The sequence below is a fragment of the Monodon monoceros genome, unplaced genomic scaffold (genome assembly GCF_005190385.1).
Source record: "Monodon monoceros isolate NGI ecotype Baffin Bay Population unplaced genomic scaffold, NGI_Narwhal_1 Super_Scaffold_6, whole genome shotgun sequence".
In the NCBI taxonomy this organism is placed as follows: Eukaryota; Metazoa; Chordata; class Mammalia; order Artiodactyla; family Monodontidae; genus Monodon; species Monodon monoceros.
Genome location: NW_021703783.1, coordinates 37,127,272 through 37,148,901, shown reverse-complemented (window position 1 = coordinate 37,148,901; position 21,630 = coordinate 37,127,272). Strand labels below are relative to the sequence as shown.

General features: G+C 37.9%; 1 protein-coding gene across 4 annotated transcripts in view; it reads left to right on the top strand.

The window, feature by feature from the left end:
- Positions 1 to 5,491: 5,491 nt before the first annotated feature.
- CCNT1 (cyclin T1) overlaps positions 5,492 to 21,630 on the top strand; it is a 29,527-nt gene continuing 13,388 nt past the window's right edge. Inside the window, exons 1-5 of one of the 4 annotated variants that reach the window (XM_029204451.1) lie at positions 5,492 to 5,918; positions 9,472 to 9,553; positions 16,012 to 16,140; positions 18,249 to 18,309; positions 19,926 to 19,988. In XM_029204451.1, the coding sequence (XP_029060284.1) occupies positions 5,761 to 5,918; positions 9,472 to 9,553; positions 16,012 to 16,140; positions 18,249 to 18,309; positions 19,926 to 19,988 (493 nt within the window). In that variant the 5' untranslated portion in view covers positions 5,492 to 5,760. Of the gene's footprint in view, positions 5,919 to 9,471; positions 9,554 to 9,642; positions 10,180 to 16,011; positions 16,141 to 18,248; positions 18,310 to 19,925; positions 19,989 to 21,630 lie in introns of those variants that run through there. The other 3 variants (XM_029204448.1, XM_029204449.1, XM_029204450.1) reach the window with 3 other exon arrangements.

The window sequence follows — 21,630 nt, the reverse complement described above, 5'->3', positions numbered from 1 at the left end:
TCCATTTGAGTCCTTAGCATATTAATCATAGTTTAATTCCTAGTTTTATAATCCCAAAGTTTTTGCCACATATGAGTCTGGTTCTAATGCTTACTTTGTCTCTTTAGACTGTGTTTTTTGCCTTTTAGCATGCCTTGTAATTTTTTTATAGAAAGTGAGACATGATATATTGGGTAAAAGGAACTGAGGTTCTATGTTTATCTGGCTGGGAGTTAAGCTGTGTTTCCTGTTTGTTATAGCTATAGGTATCAGAGGCTAAAATTTCCTCTGATGTCCTTGTCTTTGTCTTCCCTGTTGTCTTTGGGTTTCCCAAGAAACTCCTTCTTTTTAAAAAAAAAATTAATTAATTAATTATATTTTTGGCTGCATTGGGTCTTTGTTGCTGCACGTGGGCTCTCTCTAGTTGCATCAAGTGGAGGCCACTCTTCGTTGTGGTGTGCAGGCTTCTCATTGCGGTGGCTTCTCTTGTTGCGGAGCACGGGCTCTAGGTGCGTGGGCTTCAGTAGTTGTAGCACGTGCGCTCAGTAGTTGTGGCACGCGGGCCCTAGAGTGCAGGCTCAGTAGTTGTGGTGCATGGGCTTAGTTGCTCCTCGGCATGTGGGATCTTCCCAGACCAGGGCTCAAACCTGTGTCCCTGCATTGGCAGGTGGATTCTCAACCACTGCACCACCAGGGAAACCCTAGAAACCCTTTTTTTTTTTTGGTCTCTCACCATTTTTATTCAACATTGTATGGGTGATTCTACTCAGGGCGATTAGGTAAGAAAGAGAAATTTTTTAATTAGTGGTTGCTTAGGGTTGGGGAGTGGGGGTAGGAGGGTGATAGCTAAAGTAGAAACTCCTTCTTAAATAGGGTCTGAGTTTATAGTTCTTTCATATGTAGTTACCTGTTACAGCAGCCCAACTGATGTGTTGGTGAAGTGCAGGGGAGGGGAAGTGTTCTATAATTCTATTCGGTCTCAGTCTTTTAGTGAACTTGTGTCCCTGGTCTGTGACCTTCACAGGTGCTTCTTGTCTTTTTTCCCTCTTAGATGAAACAAGACAGCTATAGGAAGCTGGAGTTGGTTATTTTCCTTCTCCCACGTTGGTTAGGCTCTGTTAAATAGTTTCCCTTGAGGGAAGGTCTTTGTTAAGGAGAATGGAATGCTGTGGTATATTTCAAAACGGCTACTTTTTCCCTCTCCCTGCTGGAAGGATGAAGGGATTTTTCTCCAATCTTCATAGTAAGACCTGTGGGGCTCCTAGAGGTAAAACTCATGAAAATGTGGGCAACCCCTTAGGCTGGGCCTCCAGGAGTTTTTAAAAAAATCTTTCAATCTAGTTCAGTCTCCACCAGTTAGTCAATTGCCCTTTAAGTATTCCTGTCAGTTGCTGGTTCCAGTAGTAGTTTTTGCTCCTAGTAAGCCATGATTCTGTGTTCTGCCTGTTCTGATCTTGCCTGTCTCTCTAGTTTTTGTGGTGGAGATTTGCCCTGTCACTTCAATTCTCTGATGGATCTAAGAAGGGTTATTGATTTTCAGTTTGTTCAGTTTTTTTGTTGCTGTGAGAACAGGAGTGATAATTTCCAAGCTCTTTACATGTCAGATGGGAAACCAGAAGTCCCTGTCTATTGCACCTGTATGGAGGAAATACTATGTGATGGTATGTTCATCTCTTCCCAATTTCATGATCAGTGATGTCACATTGGTAGTTTGAAATTGACCATGGTGGGAGAGTTTACACTATAGAAATTGGCAAATACTACAAACAAGGTCTTAATTTGTTTTGTTGATTGTCAAGAAAGTGATCAAGAAAATGTTAATAATGTAGATTAAGTTTAAAAGTGTATCATATCTGTAGCCATTACATTGTCAAAAGCACAAAAAATTGAAATATTTTTGCAGTATTCAAAAACTATTATCCAATTCAGCAAAGATGTTGCTCAAGTCATTAACAAATAAGTGAAGTTCCAACATAAGTCTCATTGTTTCACTTTCATCTTATTAATGCAAATGAAAATGTCAACCAGAAATCAAAGCTATACAGGCATCCCTCATTTTACTGCACTTTGCCTTACTGCACTTTGCAGATACTATGTTTTTTACAAATTGAAGGTTTGTGACAACACTGCATTGAGCAAGTCTACTGGCTCAGACTTTTTTTCCAACAGCATTTGCTCACTTTGTGTTTCTGTGTCACATTTTGGTAATTCTCGCAATATTTCTTTTTCATTATTATTATATTTGTTATAGTGATCTGTGGTCAGTGATGCTACTATTGCAAAAAGATTACAACTCACTGAAGGCTCAGATGGTGGTTAGCATTTTTTAGCAACAAAAAAATATATATATATATTTTAATGAAATCCTTTAGTTTATTTATTTATTTTTGCTGTGTTGGGTCTCCGTTTCTGTGCAAGGGCTTTCTCTAGCTGCGGCAAGCGGGGGCCACTCTTCATCGCAGTGCACGGGCCTCTCACTATCGCGGCCTCTCTCGTTGCGGAGCACAGGCTCCAGATGCACAGGCTCAGTAGCTGTGGCTCACGGGCCCAGTTGCTCCGCGGCATGTGGGATCCTCCCAGACCAGGGCTTGAACCCGTGTCCCCTGCACTAGCAGGCAGACCCTCAACCACTGCGCCACCAGGGAAGCTCCCAAAATATTTTTTAATTAAGATGGTAGTTAGCATTTTTTAGCAACAAACTATTTTTTAATTAAGGTATGTATATTGTTTTCTAGACATAATGCTATTGCACACTTAATAGACTACAGTACACATAACTTCTTATGACTGGGAAACCAAAATATTCGTGTGACTCACTTTATTGCAATATTCGCTTTATTGTAGTGGTCTGGAACTGAACCCACAATATCTTCAAGGTATGCCTGTATTCATTTGTCAAATGCCATCATAGGTTGGTTCTTGATTCAAGAGTTTGGCAAAAGTCAATGAAAGCATTCTGTGAGAATCAGTTGGCTATGAGAAATTTACGATAAAGAATATTGTATATTTTAACTTTTGTAAATTGCATGCTATACATCCTTTCTATCAGTAAATTTTACAATAAACTTATGTAAATATACACATCACTGAACATGGAGTTGGGGATAGTTATGAATAGCACACCATCCTTTCATATTTTAGTTTGGAGACTATATGAATGTTGGGGAGAAACTGTTTTAAAAGTAGTAAATGGTAATGTGTGACATGACTGAAATATGACATTCACAAGCACAAAACAAAAAAGATCAAACCACGAAATATCATCCTGTACCCAGAATAAGTAGCCTTACAAGTGTGAGTTACAGGGAATGGAGTCCTATTTAAAATTTTAAAAAAGGACAGGAAAATTCCCCTGGTCTAAGATTTTGTCAATTGTTCTTTAAGGGCAATGTATCTGAAAGCTAACATCTTTGACAATAAGCATGTATTGAACACCCACCATATGTCAGATGGTGTTCTGTTCAGGATGACCCTTATGATCACACAGCTGGTTAATACAGTAACTGGGAAATTTTAGGACATTATACTAAGTGAAATAATCCAGTCACAGAAAGACAAATACTGTATGATTCCACTTATACGAAATATCTAAAGTAGTCAAACTCAAAGAAACAGAAAGCAGAATGGGAGTTGTCAGGGCTGGGGGTAGGCGGAAATGGGGAGTTGTTCAATGGGTATAGAGTTTCAGTTTTGCAAAAAGAAAAAGTTGTAGATACCTGTTGCCTAACAATGTGAATATAGTTGACACTACTGAACCGTACACTTAAAAGTGGTTGAGATAGTTTAAAAAAAAAAAAAAGAATAGCTGGGCTTTGAAACCAGGCCTGAATCAAAAACTCATGTTTAGCAATTATGTAATCACAGCTGCCTACTTTCAAATAATTTCATCTTCAGTCAAAGAATATTTCCTTTCTCTGATTTACACAGGTCCCCCTCTTCTGTATGGCAGGGTAGCAAGCCATTGGCTAGCAGCTGCATTGCCTGAAGCCTGTCAGATACCAGAACGTTTTCTTGGAAGACTGGTACACAGCCACCAGCGCAAATTCAAAATGGGGTCATCAATCCAAGAGATTTAGTGGAGAAACAAACACAGGTCAGAGAAATAGGCAAGAGGAGTCTGGGAGAAATAATTTTGCCTGTTTAAAAGACAAAATTCATGATGACATAACTGAGAACGTGCTTTTCTATTAAAAGAAAAAAGTCTGTCATGGAAGAGGTTTGAAATCATAATATTTTTAATGTTATAACTTGAAGTATTTTTTCCTGAATTCTTCCAGAGTAAAACAGAGCTAAAGCTAATTATAGGCAGTATATGGCAGAGGAGGGCCTGGAGTGGAAGAAAATACTTCTGAGAATGAATTAGAATCAAACTGAGTGGGAACAGCCATGTCTAGAAATGACAAGACACAAAATATTTATTATAAAAGACAAAAGATTCTAATATTACCCAAATTTAATCAAGGTGAATTGACTGTTCCAGAAAAGCAAGAGTACAGCTTGCTAGAATGGAAAGAACAATGGAATCAGACTTGATTTTAAAATCTACACTGATAAGTGGTGTAGTGTAGGACAAACTACTTAATCTTCCCAAGCCTGTTTCTCTACTGTAGGTTGTTGTGAGCAGTTGTTTGACAAACACTTATTGACTACTAGGGCCAGGACTGACTGCGTAGGTGCTAGGGATACAAAAATGAAGATGGTATTGTTCTTGCCGTCAACTCCAATATAATGTAATAAATATTATGAGAAAATCTACTGAATGTTTTCTACGTGCCCGGTAGAATATAAATGCTTTAAGCTCATTAAATCTTCATTTAAACCTTTTCAGAAACTAAACCATATGTACTACACCATTTACAAGAGGCACAGAGAAATTAAGTATCTTGCCTAGGATCAAACAGCCCTCAAACAGCTGGGATTCATCTTGACAGGTGGCAGGAATTTACAAATCTGTGCATGCGCAGGGTGGGAGTGGAAGCTTTCCACCCGGAAGGAGTTCACCCGTTCGCAAAATAGGGATTAAAATATCACTACCTCTTGGGGTTGTATCAATTAAATGAGATAGTATATTTAAGAGTCAGCATTGTGGTAAGCACTAAATTATTTCCATTAATTCCATTTTATTCCTTTAAGTTGGCTCACCGTGGCGAAGGAATGTTTTCAAGGCTTTAGCTACATATTGCAACGCGGCTTTTCAAATGGGTAATTTATACTGCTACCAACAGTGCGAGAGCTTTCCAGTTGCTTTATGTTCTAATATACGGTAGGGCTACTCTCTGTGATTACTTTTTTCAGTTTTTGACAGTCTCACCCCTTTTCTCTGTTAAGTTCGCCATCTGCCCAGTTTTATACCGTCACCTACGTCACAAGCGAAGTTCTCCGAGGAACCGCCCAGCGGCGCGTGAGCGGACGCCGCATTCAGCTTTGCTCAGCGCGCGAAGGCAGAACCCAGTTCTCGCGGGAAGAGACGTGGTTTATTTTTGAACGAGAACTCCTAACCGCACCTTGCCTCTCAAGGGTCACAAGACTGGCGCCTGTGTCCTCGACGCAAGGTGTTTCCTGCTGCCTGTTAACTCGGCTACAGAGTGACCCGAGGTCCGTTCCGGAAGTGGATTCTTTAACTTAGCAACCCGTCGGCGGAAGCGTGTCACAATCTAGCCGTCCTCCCCTGGCGGAAGTTTGTCGCGTCGCAGTTGTCTCCGTACAGCGGATGTGTGTCGCCGCTTAGGTGACGCTGGGAAGTGCTTGCAGCCGCCGCCGCTGCCTTTTGGTTGAAGCACTATGGAGGGAGAGAGAAAGAACAATAAACGGTGGTATTTTACTCGAGAACTGCTGGAAAATAGCCCATCCCGTCGTTTTGGCCTGGACCCCGATAAAGAACTTTCTTATCGCCAGCAGGCGGCCAATCTGCTCCAGGACATGGGCCAACGTCTTAACGTGTATCCTTGCGGCCTAGGCCTTCGGCCTTGGAGTAGGTCCCGCCCTGTTTGGGCGTCCAGGCTTCAAGGTCTGTCAGACAGAAGGGAAGAGGGTGGGCAGGGACTGGATGTCTAGTTAGGAGAGCCTACGATGGGGCGAACTGAAGTTAAGCGTTCGCTGGAGGGAAGCGAGGCCGAGTTAATTTCCCGCTCGCTCACCCGTGCCATCAACCTTGCTGGGAACGCGTATCCTTTCCGCTTTGTGTTTTAACTCCTCTTCCTCGTAGTCTGTTTTCGGTGTGTTCTGATCTCCTACTCTAGTGACTTCGAGATTCTGGTTTTCTACTATGCCCTAGGGATCTGGTGGAGAGTTCACTGTTGATGGCTGCCTCTTGAACTTAGTGTGTAAAGAGAGTTTTGAGAAATTTCGATACCTGAAGGTCTTATAAAGAGAGTGGTCTAGAATTAATGCCCCAGCTTTGGCTTAAAATCCGTTCCTTCCCCTTACTAGTTGTTTAAGAAACCTGTCGAATTCTTGGTTTTCTTGTCTGTAAAATGGGGGTGATAACTCATGAATTTGATTTCTATGCCCAACACAATGCTTGGCACTCATATGTTAAAGTAGCTACTGTTAAGAGTTTTATAGCATTTCAGAGGAAGGAAGGATGTCAGTGTAGATTTGTAGGGATGTAGACCTACAGATCTAATGTTCTAAAAAACCTTTTATAAAATACTGTTAAAGTTACTCAGAGTGCTAATGTATATTCGTTTTCCTCATATTTCAAAGATTTAGTGATTTTTTTTTCCCTTTAAGTGTTTTTGTTTGTCAGAAAACCTACTCATTTTGTAGCAGAGAAAGCTATATAAATTCTTTCCACTCAGGAAATGAAAATTTATTCTTGGGTGCAGCTTCCATTTAAATGTGTTGCTGGCTGTATGTTTGTGTCTTAAGGTTGTGCTCACTTCAAAAGTGGTGTCCTCTTTGGTGCCTGTATCCAGTTTGTTTCCTAAGCATCCAGTCAGTACTGAGTTAAACCTTTTTTTTTTTTTTTTTTTAAATTCTGTTTCAGTGCATCCTAGCACTTTCCTTTTTACATGTGTGTTATTAAGTTTGTTGCCATTGTGGTACTGTCTCATCTCTGTATATCCCACATTGTTTTCTGAGGTCTTTATAATAAGACATTCAAAAGTTTCTCTTTTCAAGGGAACCCTTGTACACTGTTGGTGGGAGTGTAGCTTGGTGCAGTCACTGTGGAAAACAGTATGGAGGTTTCTCAAAAAGCTAAAAATAGAACTGCTGTTTGGCCCAGCAATTCCACACCTGGGTATATATCTGAAAAAAACAAAAACACATATTTGAAAATATACATGCACCCCAGTGTTCATAGCAGCATTATTTATAATTGCCAAGGTATGGAAGCAACCTGAATGTTCATTGAAGGATGAATGGATAAGGAAGATATGGTATATATACACAATGGAATACTACTCAGCCATAAAAAAGAATGAAACAATGCCATTTGCAGCAACATGGATGGACCTAGAGATTATCATACTAAGTGAAGTAGTCAGAGAAAGACAAATATCATGTGATATCATTTATATGTGGAACCTAAGAAATACAACAAACTAGTGAAAACAAAAAGGCATATTCACAGTTATAGAGAACAGACTAGTGGTTACCAGTGGGGAGAGAAGGGAGGGGCAAACTACTGGCTGTAAGTTAGGCTATAAGGATTTATTGCACAACAAGGGACTGTAGCCAATATTTTGTAATAACTAGAAATGGAGCTCTTTAAAAATTAAAATCAGAAAAAATGTTTTTCTTTTTAGTGAGTATCAAATAACTTACTGAATGAATATCAAATCATAGTGTTTCTGGTCCCAGGGATCACCTTATGAGTGCTAGAGAGAAGTAGAACTGAAAAGGTAATTGCTGGAGCTTAGAAGGTGAGGAGATAAGTGGAGACATACCTAGGGGGCAGATCAGGGAGAGTGTTGTAACTCATTTGAAGAGATATCCTGTGCAAGTATATCACCTTGGCAGGATTTTCAGTAGGCAAGTAACAGGTTTAGGTCTTATATAGTTTTGTTCATATTCCTTCTTGATCCACATGCTGAGAAGCTTTGCTTGTTTATTAATTCAGCAACTTTATAGTGAATATCTGTTACATATAAGACAGTGTGTTAAGTGTCAATTGGAAGTTAATTGATGAAAGAACAGATTTGCTTTTTAATTCTTAGAGGAAAGTATGATTTTTTTTTTTAAGTTGAAGTATAGATGTACAATGTTATGTTAGTTTCAGGTGTACAGCAAAGTGATTCAGTTATACATATATATACATAGTCTTTTTTTTTTTTTTTTTTTGCCACACCACACAGCTTGTGGGCTCTTAGTTCCCCGACCAGTGATTGAACCCAGGCCCACGGCAGTGAAAGCACTGAGTCCTAACCACTGGACTGCCAGGGAATTCCCTACATATTCTTTTTCATATTCTTTTCCATTATGGTTTATTACAGGATATTGAATATAGTTCCCTGTGCTATACAGTAGGACCTTGTTGTTTATTATATATATAGTCATTTGTATCTGCTAATCCCAAACTCCTAGTTTATCCCTTTTCCCCCTTTGGTAACCTTAAGTTTGATTTTTGGGTCTGTGAGTTTGTTTCTGTTTCATAAATGAGTTCATTTGTGTCATATTTTAGATTCCACATTTAAGTGATATCATATGGTATTTGTCATCCTCTTTCTGACTGACTTAGTATGATAATCTCTAGGTCCATCCATGTTGCTGCAAATGGCATTATTTCATTCTTTTTTTATGGCTGAGTAGTATTCCATTCTGTATATATACACTACATCTTCTTTATCCATTCATCTGTTGATGGACATTTAGGTTGTTTCCATGCCTTGGCTATTGTAAATAGTGCTGCTATGAACATTGGGGTGCATGCACCTTTTCTTTCTTTTTTTAAAAAAATTTATTTATTTTATTTATTTATTTTTGGCTGTGTTGGGTCTTCGTTGCTGCATGCGGGCTTTCTCTTGTTGCGGCAAGTGGGGGCTATTCTTCGTTGAGGTGTGCAGGCTTCTCATTGCGCTGGCTTCTCTTGTTGCGGAGCACGGGCTCTAGGTGCGCAGGCTTCAGTAGTTGTGGTGTGTGGGCTCAGTAGCTGTGTCTCGTGGGCTCTAGAGTGCAGGCTCAGTAGTTGTGGCACACGGGCTTAATTGCTTCACGGCATGTGGGAATCTTCCTGGACCAGGGCTCGAACCAGTGTCCTCTGCATTGGGAGGCGGATTCTTAACCACTGCTCCACCAGGGAAGTCCCTATTTTTAGTTTTTTAAGGAACCTCCTTATAGCGGCTTTTTTCATAGCGGCTGCATCAATTTGCATTTCCACTAAGAGTGTAGGAGGTGTCCCTTTCTCCACACCCCTGAGAGGTAAGTATGATTTTCATTTAGGGGCATCCACTGTGCTTGGCTGCATGGTCCTTTTGGGAGGATATAGAGGTTGTATTTTTGGGAATTGTACTGCCCGTCTGTTTTGGGACCTTAACTTGAACATTTTAGCTCACAATTGACCATCAACACTGCTATAGTGTACATGCATCGATTCTACATGATTCAGTCCTTTACACAGTTCCATCGAAATGTAAGTATAATTTTTATATATGGTGTAATCCTTTTGTGATTAATCTCAACTTCATATTTCTTTTATGGTTGATCTTTGCTGCTGAACTGGGATTTGAAGTTTAGAGTTTATGATTGATCACTTTCATTATGTGTCACACTGCTGTTCTGAATCCAGCCTTCCAGTTTTCCTGTGAAGTGTCTAGCTAGTTGTTTAGCTTTAGTGCATCCTTAGAGTAGGTGGATTCTCTAATAAAATAGATTATTGAACATTTAAACTTAATGTTTTTGGATTGGGAGAGTAGCATTAAAGGGGGGTAGCATTACACTTAATTTAAGTGTGATTTTTGAAATGTTTAATAATAATATGGGCACAGGAAAACAAGTGAATGTTAAGTCATTTACATTTTCTAAAAACCTTTGATAAAATTCCCATCAATGACCAGTTGGAAGGGGAAGGTGTGTTATGTGATAACTGGGGGATGACTTTTAAGACAGAAAAAAGAAAATAATAGTAATAAAGGGATTTTTTTTTTTCTGGACAGAATTGTAAATAGTGCTATTTTCAGTTTTGCTACCTGAAATGGTCCTATTTAACATTATTGTAAATGACTTGGAAGCGAGTGCATAGTGATATCCCAGTTGCAGGTAAGCTTATATTTGTTTAATAAAATCATAAGGTAATAGGGCTAAACTTGAACACTTCATATGGATTTGTGAGTCAAATATTTCATTATTTTTTTAAGAAAAGGTTACGTTTTGAGGAAAGGTGTTTCAGACTTTTCCTTAGGATGATAGCTTTTTTTTTTTTTTTAAATAAATTTATTTATTTTTGGCTGCATTGGGTCTTCATTGCTGCGCTCAGACTTTCTCTAGTTGTGGCGAGCGGGGGCTACTCTTCGTTACGGTGTGTGGGCTTCTCGTTGCGATGGCTTCTCTTGTTGTGGAGCACGGGCTCTAGGTGCCCGGGCTTCAGTAGTTGTGGCTCATGGGCCCTAGAGCACAGGCTCAGTAGTTGTGCACGGGCTTAGTTGCTCCACGGCATGTGGGATCTTCCCGGACCAGGGCTCAAGCCCATGACCCCTGCATTGGCAGGCAGATTCTTAACCACTGTGCCACCAGGGAAGTCCCAGGATGATAGGTTTTGAATTTTTATGCCATAGGAAGAGAAACTGGAAAGTTAGATATTGCTCTTGTAAGATATTGGTGGACTCAGTATTGGGAATAATTGCACAGGAAACCCTTTAGAGTGTGGATTAACTATTCCCAATTTTTGCTGATTATTCAATCAGTTGGGCTGTCTCCTACCCTTAACCTCCCTACCTCCTCTGATTGCAAGGAACACACTCTTAATAAGAGAGAGAGAAGCATTTAATGAGGCTGTCTGATAGCTCTAGAATAGAAAGTAGTGGATAAAGAACGGAATTTGAAGAGGAAGTCCATAGTTGTCTTGCCCATTATGAAAGTTTTCTACATTTCTTTTATTATGGTAAAGGTTTGAAATCCAGGGTGAACTACATCTCAAATCAATTTGTCCACTCTATGCATATGTATGTGTGTGTGTATGTATATTTCCCCTATTTTTACCTTTTAAATTATATCTTGTTTTATTTTCTATGCGTTTATCTTAGCAAGGACAGAGACTCACTTTTCTGTGTATCCTCTAAAGCACTTTCAGTAAACTTGTTGAATGAATGAATGATCTGGTAATTATCCAATATAAAGAGATTCTTCTGGAGTTTATGACCTTTTCCAAAATCCAATTTTTTTTTTTTTTTTTTTTGGCGGTACGCGGGCCTTTCACTGTTGTGGCCTCTCCCGTTGCAGAGCACAGGCTCTGGACGCGCAGGCTCAGTGGCCATGGCTCATGGGCCCAGACGCTCCACGGCATGTGGGATCTTCTCGGACCGGGGCACGAACCTGCGTCCCCTGCATCGGCAGGCGGACTCTAAACCACTGCGCCACCAGGGAAGCCCCAGTGATTCTTTTAGTTTGGGGTTATTGGTCCTCTTTAGAGAATTGATTTTAGGCACATTCTGCAATTAACAGATGAAAAATATCACTCCTTTAGTATGTTAATTCTAAGAGTTTAGCTGTGATGAGTCCAAATTCAAATTTGAGGGGACTTAATACATTGTTGTGGCATTGAAATGTGGTATGTAGTGTGAAGTGCTCATACATTTTTCTTGTTATTTTTTCTTATTACAAAGGTAGTAAGTACTCATGGTAAAAATTAAAACAGTACAGAAATGTATAAGGCAGAAAGTGAAAGCTCTTCTGTAATCCCATCCTCCGGAAGTAACCTTTGATAAACATTTTGGTAATAGTGTCTCAGACATTTTTCTGTGCATATAGTACCAGCATTTATGTATTTCTATAAAAATCACTTCTTACTGTACCACTCTTACACAATTGCCTTTATTGCTTAACAGTATGTATGTATTGGACATTTTCTTATTGGTTTCTCATTTTAAGTGGCCACATAGTATTTATTTGAGTAGTTACTATAATTTATTTTACCAGCTCTCTATTGGTGGATATTGGGGTTGTTTATAGTTTATTGTATTATAAATAATGTTACATAAGTTAGTCTGGTACATATATCATGCACTTACATGACTATTTTATAAATTCCTATAGGTGGAATTGCTGTGTCCAAGGGTATGCATTTAAAAGTTTTTTTGTGTCAGTTTGCTCTACTGAAAGATTATATCAGCATACATTGTTTCCAGCACTGTGGGGGAGGGTTCTTTCCTCTGCATCCTCGCTAACAACAAATACTCATTACTTCAAGAAATATTAAGTTCTAACTACTTGTCAAGCACTAGGGCTAGAGTGGTGAGCAAGATAGTGGAAGCCCTAAGTTATTTTCTTAATTTACATTTCTTCAATTAGTGAAGTTGAACTTCTGATGCCTATTGGTCATTGTTCTTGTGAAATTGAAGAATTGACTTAAAAATTGTCTGTTGTTTCTTTTTGCCCCTGTTTTATTTTTTTTGATTTTCTCATTTAAATGAGCTCTTTATATATCAGAGCCATATGTCATGTGCTGTGAATACTTTTTTTCATTTTGTTGTAACTCTTTGTTTATAGTGTTTTCAAGCCTAGAGTTCTTGCCTTTTTAAAAAAAATTTAAAATTTTTGTTGAGGTATAACATAAAGTAAAGCACAAAAGTCTGAGGTGTGCAGCATGATTACTTTTTGCATTATATATACATAACCATCACTCAGAACAAGATATAGTATATTTCCAATACCTTGGAAGGTAGAGAAGCTGTCTTTTGATTGAAATAAACTTTATTTCTTAGCAGACATGATTAAATGACTGGTTTATTCTCACTTAAATCCTGGCATTGCATTTACTCTCTTTTTGAGAAGAAATTCAACCTCATTAATTGAATTTCTGTATGTACTGTCCTAAAAGTTTTCAAGTGGGGGAATGTAAAAGTAGTGGTGAGCAACTTGGTGTGTGTGTATTTATTCTGTATTTTATAATATCTGATATACAGGTGTTGTCTTTTAATAGCTGACAAATTTGGGTGTATATTATTCTCATTAGCTGACTCTTAAAAGGTCAAGTTTAGTGGTTAAGAGGATGGGCTCTGGAGTCAGACTTGTCTGGATGCGGATCCTTGCTGCACTGCCTACCAGCTATATGCCTTTGAGCAAGTTACCATACGCCTCAGTTTTCTCATCTCTTTGGGGTCAATAATAGTGCTTACCTCATAGAGTAGTTAGTAGGATATAGGTGAATTAATTTACAAAGTGTCTGCATATAGCAAACAAATAAGTATTAGCTAGCATTATTATTGTTCTTTTAAAATGGAGAAAATCTTATACTCTTACCTGGAATTCCTCTGGGAAACTGCCTTTGATGGGAAAATAGTTTGATAAGCTAGCTTGGTATATGATTCCATGAGGAGCTATGAGTATTTATATGGTTGATTGGACAAAAAGGAGGTTGAAATTTATCTCTTGTGGTCTTTCACTTAACAGATATTATCTTGCCTTGTAAGCCATTGTTTGTATATCATATTTTAGTTAGATTCTTTCAAATATATTTTTAGCCTCTTGAAAGCAAAGTTGTAGGCTTAAAATCTTAAGTGTTGTCTCTGAGTTGTCCTTCTCCTTTTCCCCTGTGTCCAATCAGTTATAAAGTCCCGTTAATTTTTATAGTGGTACTATTTTTTCTTCCCCTATAAATATATATTGTCATCATAAAGTTAAAAGAGGACAGGGACTTCCCTGGTGGTGCAGTGGTTTAGAATCCACCTTCCAATGCAGGGGATGTGGGTTCGATCCCTGGCCTGGAAGATCCCACATTGCCACGGAGCAACTAAGCCTGTGCGCCACAACTAGTGAGCCTGCGTTCTAAAGCCCACGAGCCACAATTACTGGCCCACGTGCCACAACTACTGAGCCCATGCACCACAACTACTGAAGCCCGTGCGCCTAGAGCCCATGCTCCACAACAAGAGAAGCCAGCGCAATGAGAAGCCTGTGCACCGCAACGAAGAGTAGCCCTTGATCACCACAACTAGAGAAAAAAGCCCATGTGCAGCCACAAAGACCCAATGCAGCCAAAAAAAAAAAAAAAATTGAAAGAGGACAGATTAAAGGAGAAAGTGATGGTTTCCCTATAACTCGGTGTTCAGAGATAATCCTGTTAACGTTTTGGTGTATATTCCATTAGAATTTTTTTCTCTGTATGCAAATACATATATGTATATTTACTGAAAACCTATTCGTTTTCCATGGTGAAAGCTGGGTTTCTTTATTTCTACTGCTAGTGCCTAACTCTAAACTTTATTTCCTAATGCCTGTGTCATCATTATTGTTGTTTTAATATTTATTTGTTTATTTTATTCATTTATTTGGTTGTGCCGGGTCTTACTTAGTTGTGGCAGGCGGCCTCCTTAGTTGGGGCATGCATGTGGGCTCTAGTTCCCTGACAAGGGATCGAACCTGAGCCCATTGCATTGGGAGCACGGAATCTTAACTACTGTGCCACCAGGGAAGTCCCTGCCTGTATTATTAAAATTTTCTCTTTAATAAAATTAACTTTTAATGTATCTATCCTTTCCTTTTAGTACCACCTACCTCTGGATTAACCTTTCCAAATATTTCTTAAACTCTGCATTTTTTTTCTAAAATCTGTAGTGTCACTCTCTTCTTAAAAATCTTTTGTGTCCCACATCACTTTATTTATATCTTTTAACTAAACTACTCAGTTTAGTGTTCAAAATGTGCTTTATGCCCCGATTTCTCACACATTTGTTCGTGCCCATTTTCCTCTGGTTTTTCTTTGTTTATCCTAAGGTCTAGTAGAATATATGTAGCAAGCTCCATATATAACTGCAACAAATATGAAGGAAGAGAATTGTTATTCTGAATTGAATTTGTGGAGAAAAATCTATTCTAGCAAAGTATAACAGATAACTGCAGGGATACAAATTAAGTGTTAGAATGCATGTCAGTTCTACTCAGTAAATAGATATTTCACTTTTATAAAATTATTTATTGCTTTCTTTAACTCCTGGTGAATTGTAGTTCATGCCATTGCCATCTTTGATTCATTGAAATATTCTGAAGGTTCTAGAGACGTTGTGCTTCAGGCTCTGTTTATGTCCTATTGCTCTAATTTCTTGTTTAGTGTCTGAGTTTTCTGTCTGCTTGTGGATTGGCTTGACTTTTTTATTTTGGCTGTGCTTCGAGGCTTACAGTATCTTAGTTCCCCAACCAGGGATGGAACCCTGGTCCTGGCAGTGAGAGTGCCAAGTCCTAACCACTGGACCGCCAGGGAATTCCCTGGCTTGACTTTTTTTTTCCCCTCTAAGTACCTTCTACTTATAAGCTGTTGAATATAATACTATACTTTGAATTCTTTTTTAAAGATTTGTGCTCCTCTCCATATGTAAGTATAATTGAGGTAATTCGCATACAATAAATTTCCTCCTTTGGGTGTACAATTCACTGGTTCTTAGTATATTCAGAGTTGGGCAACCATCACCATGATCTAATTTCAGAGCATTTACATCACCCCAGAAAGAAACCCCTCATGCTTTAGCAGTCACCCCCATTCCTCTCTTCTCCCAGCCCCCGGCAACCACTAATCTACTTCTGTCTCCATGGATTTGCTGATTCTGGACATTTCAGTTTACTCCTTTAAAAAAAGTATATAGAGTGCTTTGATAAAACTTAATAATCTCATTTTAAATAGAAAGCTGTCTATTTACATCTAGTGGTTTCTTGAATAGGTAGCTTTTAATGAGAGTTTGTTGAAGGATTGGTTTTCAGAAGTGGACGTGGTTAATGGATAGGAGAGGAGAAGATATTTAAGTAGAGGAGGAGAAAGCATAAACAAGAGGTGACAAAGTTGAGGTAAGCAAAGAAGTTGGTTTAAGACTTAGTTCTTTTTTAGATCTACCTTACCCTAGAAATAAACAAATAATAAATGTGATTTATTTTCTCTTCATCCAGTCTGTGGCTCCAGCAGCCTTATTTTTAGCAGCCAAAGTAGAGGAGCAGCCCAAAAAATTGGAACACGTCATCAAGGTAGCACATGCTTGTCTCCATCCACAGGAATCACTTCCTGATACTAGGAGTGAGGTAGGGGATTAATTACACACATCTGTTTTTCTTAATTTATTTTGATCATAACTTAGTTTTTTAACTTTGATTTACTGAAGTCTGAATTGGGGCTGTTAAAGGAACTTTTAGTGTTTGTTTTTTCCTTAACAAAAACATCACAGAAATTTATGGCAAAAGTTAATTGTATTCATTCTGGTAAAATTGGAAAATGCAGAAAAAGAAGAAAATATATTACCTAGATGTAATTTGTACCACAGATATATAAATGAACCAGTATTTCCAGCTTCTTTTCTATGAGTAGCTACACATGTATATATTTTATACCTGCTTTTTTCACTTACTGTATGCCAAATATTTTCCCATCAATTCTCTGCTTCCTTTAAATATTGATATCGTATTTTGTCATATACATACTATATTTTAACCATTTTCTCTTAAGATAATTTCCAGCTTTTAACCACTATAATATCACTATGAAGAAAATTCTTTTAGATTTTTTGTTAATGAATTCTTTTTAAGTGAATCTTGTCACTGGTGCATGTGTGCTTAACTTTTTAAGAAATTACAAGTATGCTCATTATAAAAGAACCCAAACACTAAAGAATCATTTAAAGTCAAAGGTAAAGCTCATCTCCCCTCCTTCTCCTAGGAGGATACTGCTGATTCCAGTTCAGATATATATTCTTCCACACCTTTATCCTATGTGTATACATATAGCTTTTTTTCCCTTTCCATCCTTCCTTGACCTTCTAAAGAAGGGGAACTCTCCTGGCTTTAGAAATCAGTGATTGGGGAATGATGAGTTTGGAGAAAAATTATGGATTTCTGTTACTAGATTATTTGTCTGTTACAGTGGGTGCATGAGTCATCCATTATCAAATTAAGTGGAATTGTGTGTTCTTCTGATCATATTGGGCAAAGTGGTTGTGGGGACGGTTTGTTTTGATAATAGCCCCTTATTATGTAAATTAAGTATTTTGCATAGTAGTGTCTTGACTTACTTTGTTTTCTCTTTGGGCTGCACCAGTAGTTTCGTTGAAGAGCTGTTGGTCTGGACTTTTATTTACGTTAGAGACTACTAACTGCCACTGGTCTATAGAATTGACCAAATAAAATTTTATTTTAACAAAATAAAACAAAAAATAAAATCCCTACTTTATTTTTTTTTCTTTCAAGTATATTTACATGACTTCTCACCTGAGCCTCTCTTATCAGGTGACTAGGAGAATATACTTTCTTCACTATATGGAAAGGGGAACTAGCATAGTTTAAGTCCTTACTGGACTTATTCAAGATCATAAAGTTCAGTGGAAAGTTAGCAGCAACATAAGTCTCTTAACTCCTGGCTCAAATCTCATTCTCCTAGAGTTCTAGACCAGTGCTGTCCAATAGAAATATAGGGGAAGTCACATACGTAATTAAATATTTTAAACTTTTCATTAAACTTTATATAAAAATCTTTACTTAAAAAAATTAAGATTAATTTTAATATGTTATATTTTATATATTATTTTCTTTAACCCCAAAATATAGTCATTTCAGCATATAATCAATTTTAAAACATTATTAATGAAGTGGTTTACATTATTATTTCTTAACTAAGTCTTCACAATTCAGTGTGTATTCTACACTCATAACACATTTCAAGTGCTCGATAGCCATGTGTGGATAGTGGCTACAGTAATGGCCAGTACAAATCTGAAAGAATTTTTTGTTTGTTCCCTTTTCCTGTGAACCCATTTATGAATTTTAAAAATCTAGCATTACTCCAAAAGGAAGTTTTAACAGGAGTCAAATGTTTGAGATTGCCTATTGCCTGTAGGATTCTGTCTACATCATATGAACTTTAGAACCTAAAATGTCAGTCTGAAAATGAACTAGATCTCTGGTGCTTTTTCTGTAGCCATTTATAAATAAAGTGACATCTCTCACTATACCACTTTTTTTTTTTTTTTTTAAGGAGAATCTGTTAGGAATAAGGGTTAATTTCAGTTCCTACTCTCCCTCATAACCCCACCCTTGCCTTTTGAGGCTTTGATTTCCCTTGGAGGTTGTTAGAATTTGCCTACACTTTATATATTATATATTGTATCTTTTTGGGGAATAATTTGTCTTCTTACCTGCAGGCTTACCTGCAACAAGTTCAAGATCTGGTGATATTAGAAAGCATAATTCTGCAGACTTTAGGTAAGTTTATTTTCCTTTAAAACATTAAAGAAATATGTACATAATGTAATGATTTTAATATTTGCAAAATAGGAAATAGGAAGAGAATTTCTTGGGAAGGTTTTTGCACATTTTAGAGGTCATTTAACCCTGGCCTATACCACAGAGAGAATGCAGGCACGGCTGACCTTTGAAGTAGCAGTTAGCAGGGGTTTTTTGTTTGTTTGTTTTATATTCTAGGATTCATGATTTGCTTGTTAAGATTTGGCAGTTTTTAACTTTCTGATAAATAATGGCAGAAACTATCTAAACAACTTTTTTTCCTTCCATGGATTTTTATAGTCTGCTTGTCATTATATTTAGATAACAGCATTTGTTTTTAAAATTGATAATCAGTGTTCAGAACAGTGGAGTGGAGGTGGAGGAATTCAAGCTATAGCAGTTGATGGGCTAAAGATCTGATGATGTTCTGCTATTATCTATTATTTTCATCAAAGAGACTGCCTTTAAAAGCTTAGCAAATACGGAAAATAAAGATTTTCTAGTTCTTTTGGGCTATCATTTTTCTCTTTAGGTAGGGGAGTATTTCATGAGTTATGTTGGAAAGTTACTGGTAGGGCTGTATTTTTGCATGTACAAAACATACAGTGAATTCTTCAAAGTTTGTCTCTGAAGTCAGTTTCTGCGAATTTTTACTTTAAATTAGTTTTCTTCAAGGTAACCATATTTTAGGGGACAATGATATTTTTCTGGTAGAGTAAATTTTTATTAATATTTTAATGTGGAAACCAGTAAGATCTAATTAGCAAGAATCAATTATACTTTTAGAATAATTTGCATCAAGTAAATTTCTCAATAGAATTTTTTTTCTTTTTTTTTTTTTTTTTAATCAGTTTGTCTCAGACTTTATTTTTATTTTTTAAATATTTTGGCTGCGGCACACAACTTGTGGGATTTTAGTTCCCCGACCAGGGATTGAACCCAGGCCCTCTGTAGTGAAAGTGCCAAGTCCTAACCACTGGACCACCAGGGAATTCCCTAGAATTTCCTTGTACTGGAAAATTTTATTTGCATACTCAAAAAGAGAAATTTCATTGAAAATTTTAATTTATGTACTCAAAAAGAGAAACTTCATTGAAAATTTTTGTAGACATACCGATCTTCCTTAAGTAATTTTGGTAAAGATCATTTAGAGTTAGATAAAATGATCAGTACTTACAGTAATTGAGATGATGAAAAGAGACAAAACTGAGGTAAGAGAGGAATAGGTTTCAAAATGTTTTCTCAAGGTTAAGCTTTCGAAGATAATTATTACATGAGTAATTGCTTCTTCCAACCATGTATTATATTCTATTGTCCCTAAGAAAATGTTTTGTGTTTAGAAGTTTTTGGTAGCTCAGGGATCTTGAGACTGCATTAGCTTTATTATCTGAGTGGTGCCTTCTAGCTCAAAACATTAGCACCTTTGAAGATAATCTTAAAGAAGAGTGTGCTCCATACTTTGACTCTCTTAGCCTCTAAACAGGCAGATTTGGGACCAGAAAATGAGGGAGGCCTTCAATGATGACTCAGATAAAAGAAATATAAAATATTTTGAGTATCTTTAGCTTTTTAACCAGTTACCTTTTTTTTTTTAGGCTTTGAACTAACAATTGATCACCCACATACACATGTGGTAAAGTGCACTCAACTTGTTCGAGGTAAGGAATCCCAACTTGAGATGCTGTCTTAAATTGTTTTACCATTTAGAGGCTAAGATTTGCTCTGGACAAATACAGAACACAGCTGCTTTGGCCAAAATTTAAATTAAAAAACCTACCTGGCTTAAATCAAAATGAGTGGTTGGAGTTTTTCTGTTGGGTTCTTATAATGTTTTTAGGTGATCTCCAGATAAAGAGAGTTAGTTTCTTATGGATGTTTGTCAAAGCTGGGGGCAGATTTTGAAAAGTCACCAAATCATAAGTATCTAACAGCAATTTTAAGGATGTCTTGGGGGTTAATTTGATTCTAGGGTTGATTGTCCTAGGCACTCTTAAGGCCACCCAGAGGGTCATCTAGAATTTATTTGAACTTATTTTCATCTTTGTTAATTCCCTGGCAGGACTTGTTTTTTTTGTTTGTTTGTTTATTTTGTGGTACGCGGGCCTCTCACTATTGTGGCCTCTCCCGTTGTGGAGCACAGGCTCCGGACGCGCAGGCTCAGCGGCCATGGCTCACAGGCCCAGCCGGTCCACGGCATGTGGGATCTTCCCGGACCGGGGCACGAACCCGTGTCCCCTGCATCGGCAGGCGGACTCTCAACCACTGCGCCACCAGGGAAGCCCAGGACTTGGTTTTTATTCCGATTTAACTTTAGTAGCTGTAATTGCACAAAACCTAGTTCTTATATATTTAAATATATTTAAATAGTAGTATCAAGGCTATCTAGACACCACTGTGCGTTTAAATGCCATTTTTCGTTTTGTAGACTTAACTGATTGACAATTGGCCTTATTTGTGTGTTTCATCTGAAAACTCAGTTTTCCCTGAGTTCTTATATTTTGAAAGCATTAAAAGGTTTACACTAACAGATGGATAAATGCTAATATTTAATCTAAGGAAGGTTAAAATTTGCTTTGTTACCCAGAGCATTTTTTTTTTTGAAGGAGGAATTTTTATGTTTGTTTATTTATTTATTTTATTTTTTTAGCTGCATTGGGTCTTTGTTGCTGTGTGCGGGCTTTCTCTAGTTGCGGTGAGCGAGGGCTACTCTTCGTTGCAGTGTGTGGGCTTCTCATTGTGGTAGCTTCTCTTGTTGCAGAGCACGGGCTCTAGGTGGCCGGGCTTCAGGAATTGTGGCTCGCGGGCTCTGGACCGCAGGCTCAGTAGCTGTGGCGCGTGGGCTTAGTTGCTCCGCGGCATGTGGGAACTTCCCAGACCAGGGCTCGAATCCGTGTCCCCGGCATCGGCAGGCGATTCTTAACCACTGCGCCACCAGGGAAGCCTGAAGGAGGAATTTTAAAAATTGTAATATATATGAATAATTTATGTTATTTGCTAATTTTTTCCAGATATAGCAAGGTCTTCTGGATTCTGATCTTGCCTCCAAATTAGTTCATCCCCTAGCTTAGAATTTCTCAGTGAACCCTTGTATCAGGATCTCTGAGTTACTAACAAGTAAAAATGTTTGTTACATTCTTCTCCAAATGTGTTGAGTCAAACTCTAGGGAGGATGCCCAGGAATTGCATTTTAAACATGTACCCCTTATACCTGGTGTGCAGAATAAAGCTTAGGTCCCTAAGTCGGGAAGCAGCCTAATTATTAATATTATAATTAAAAATCACTCAAACTGTTTTCTTTGA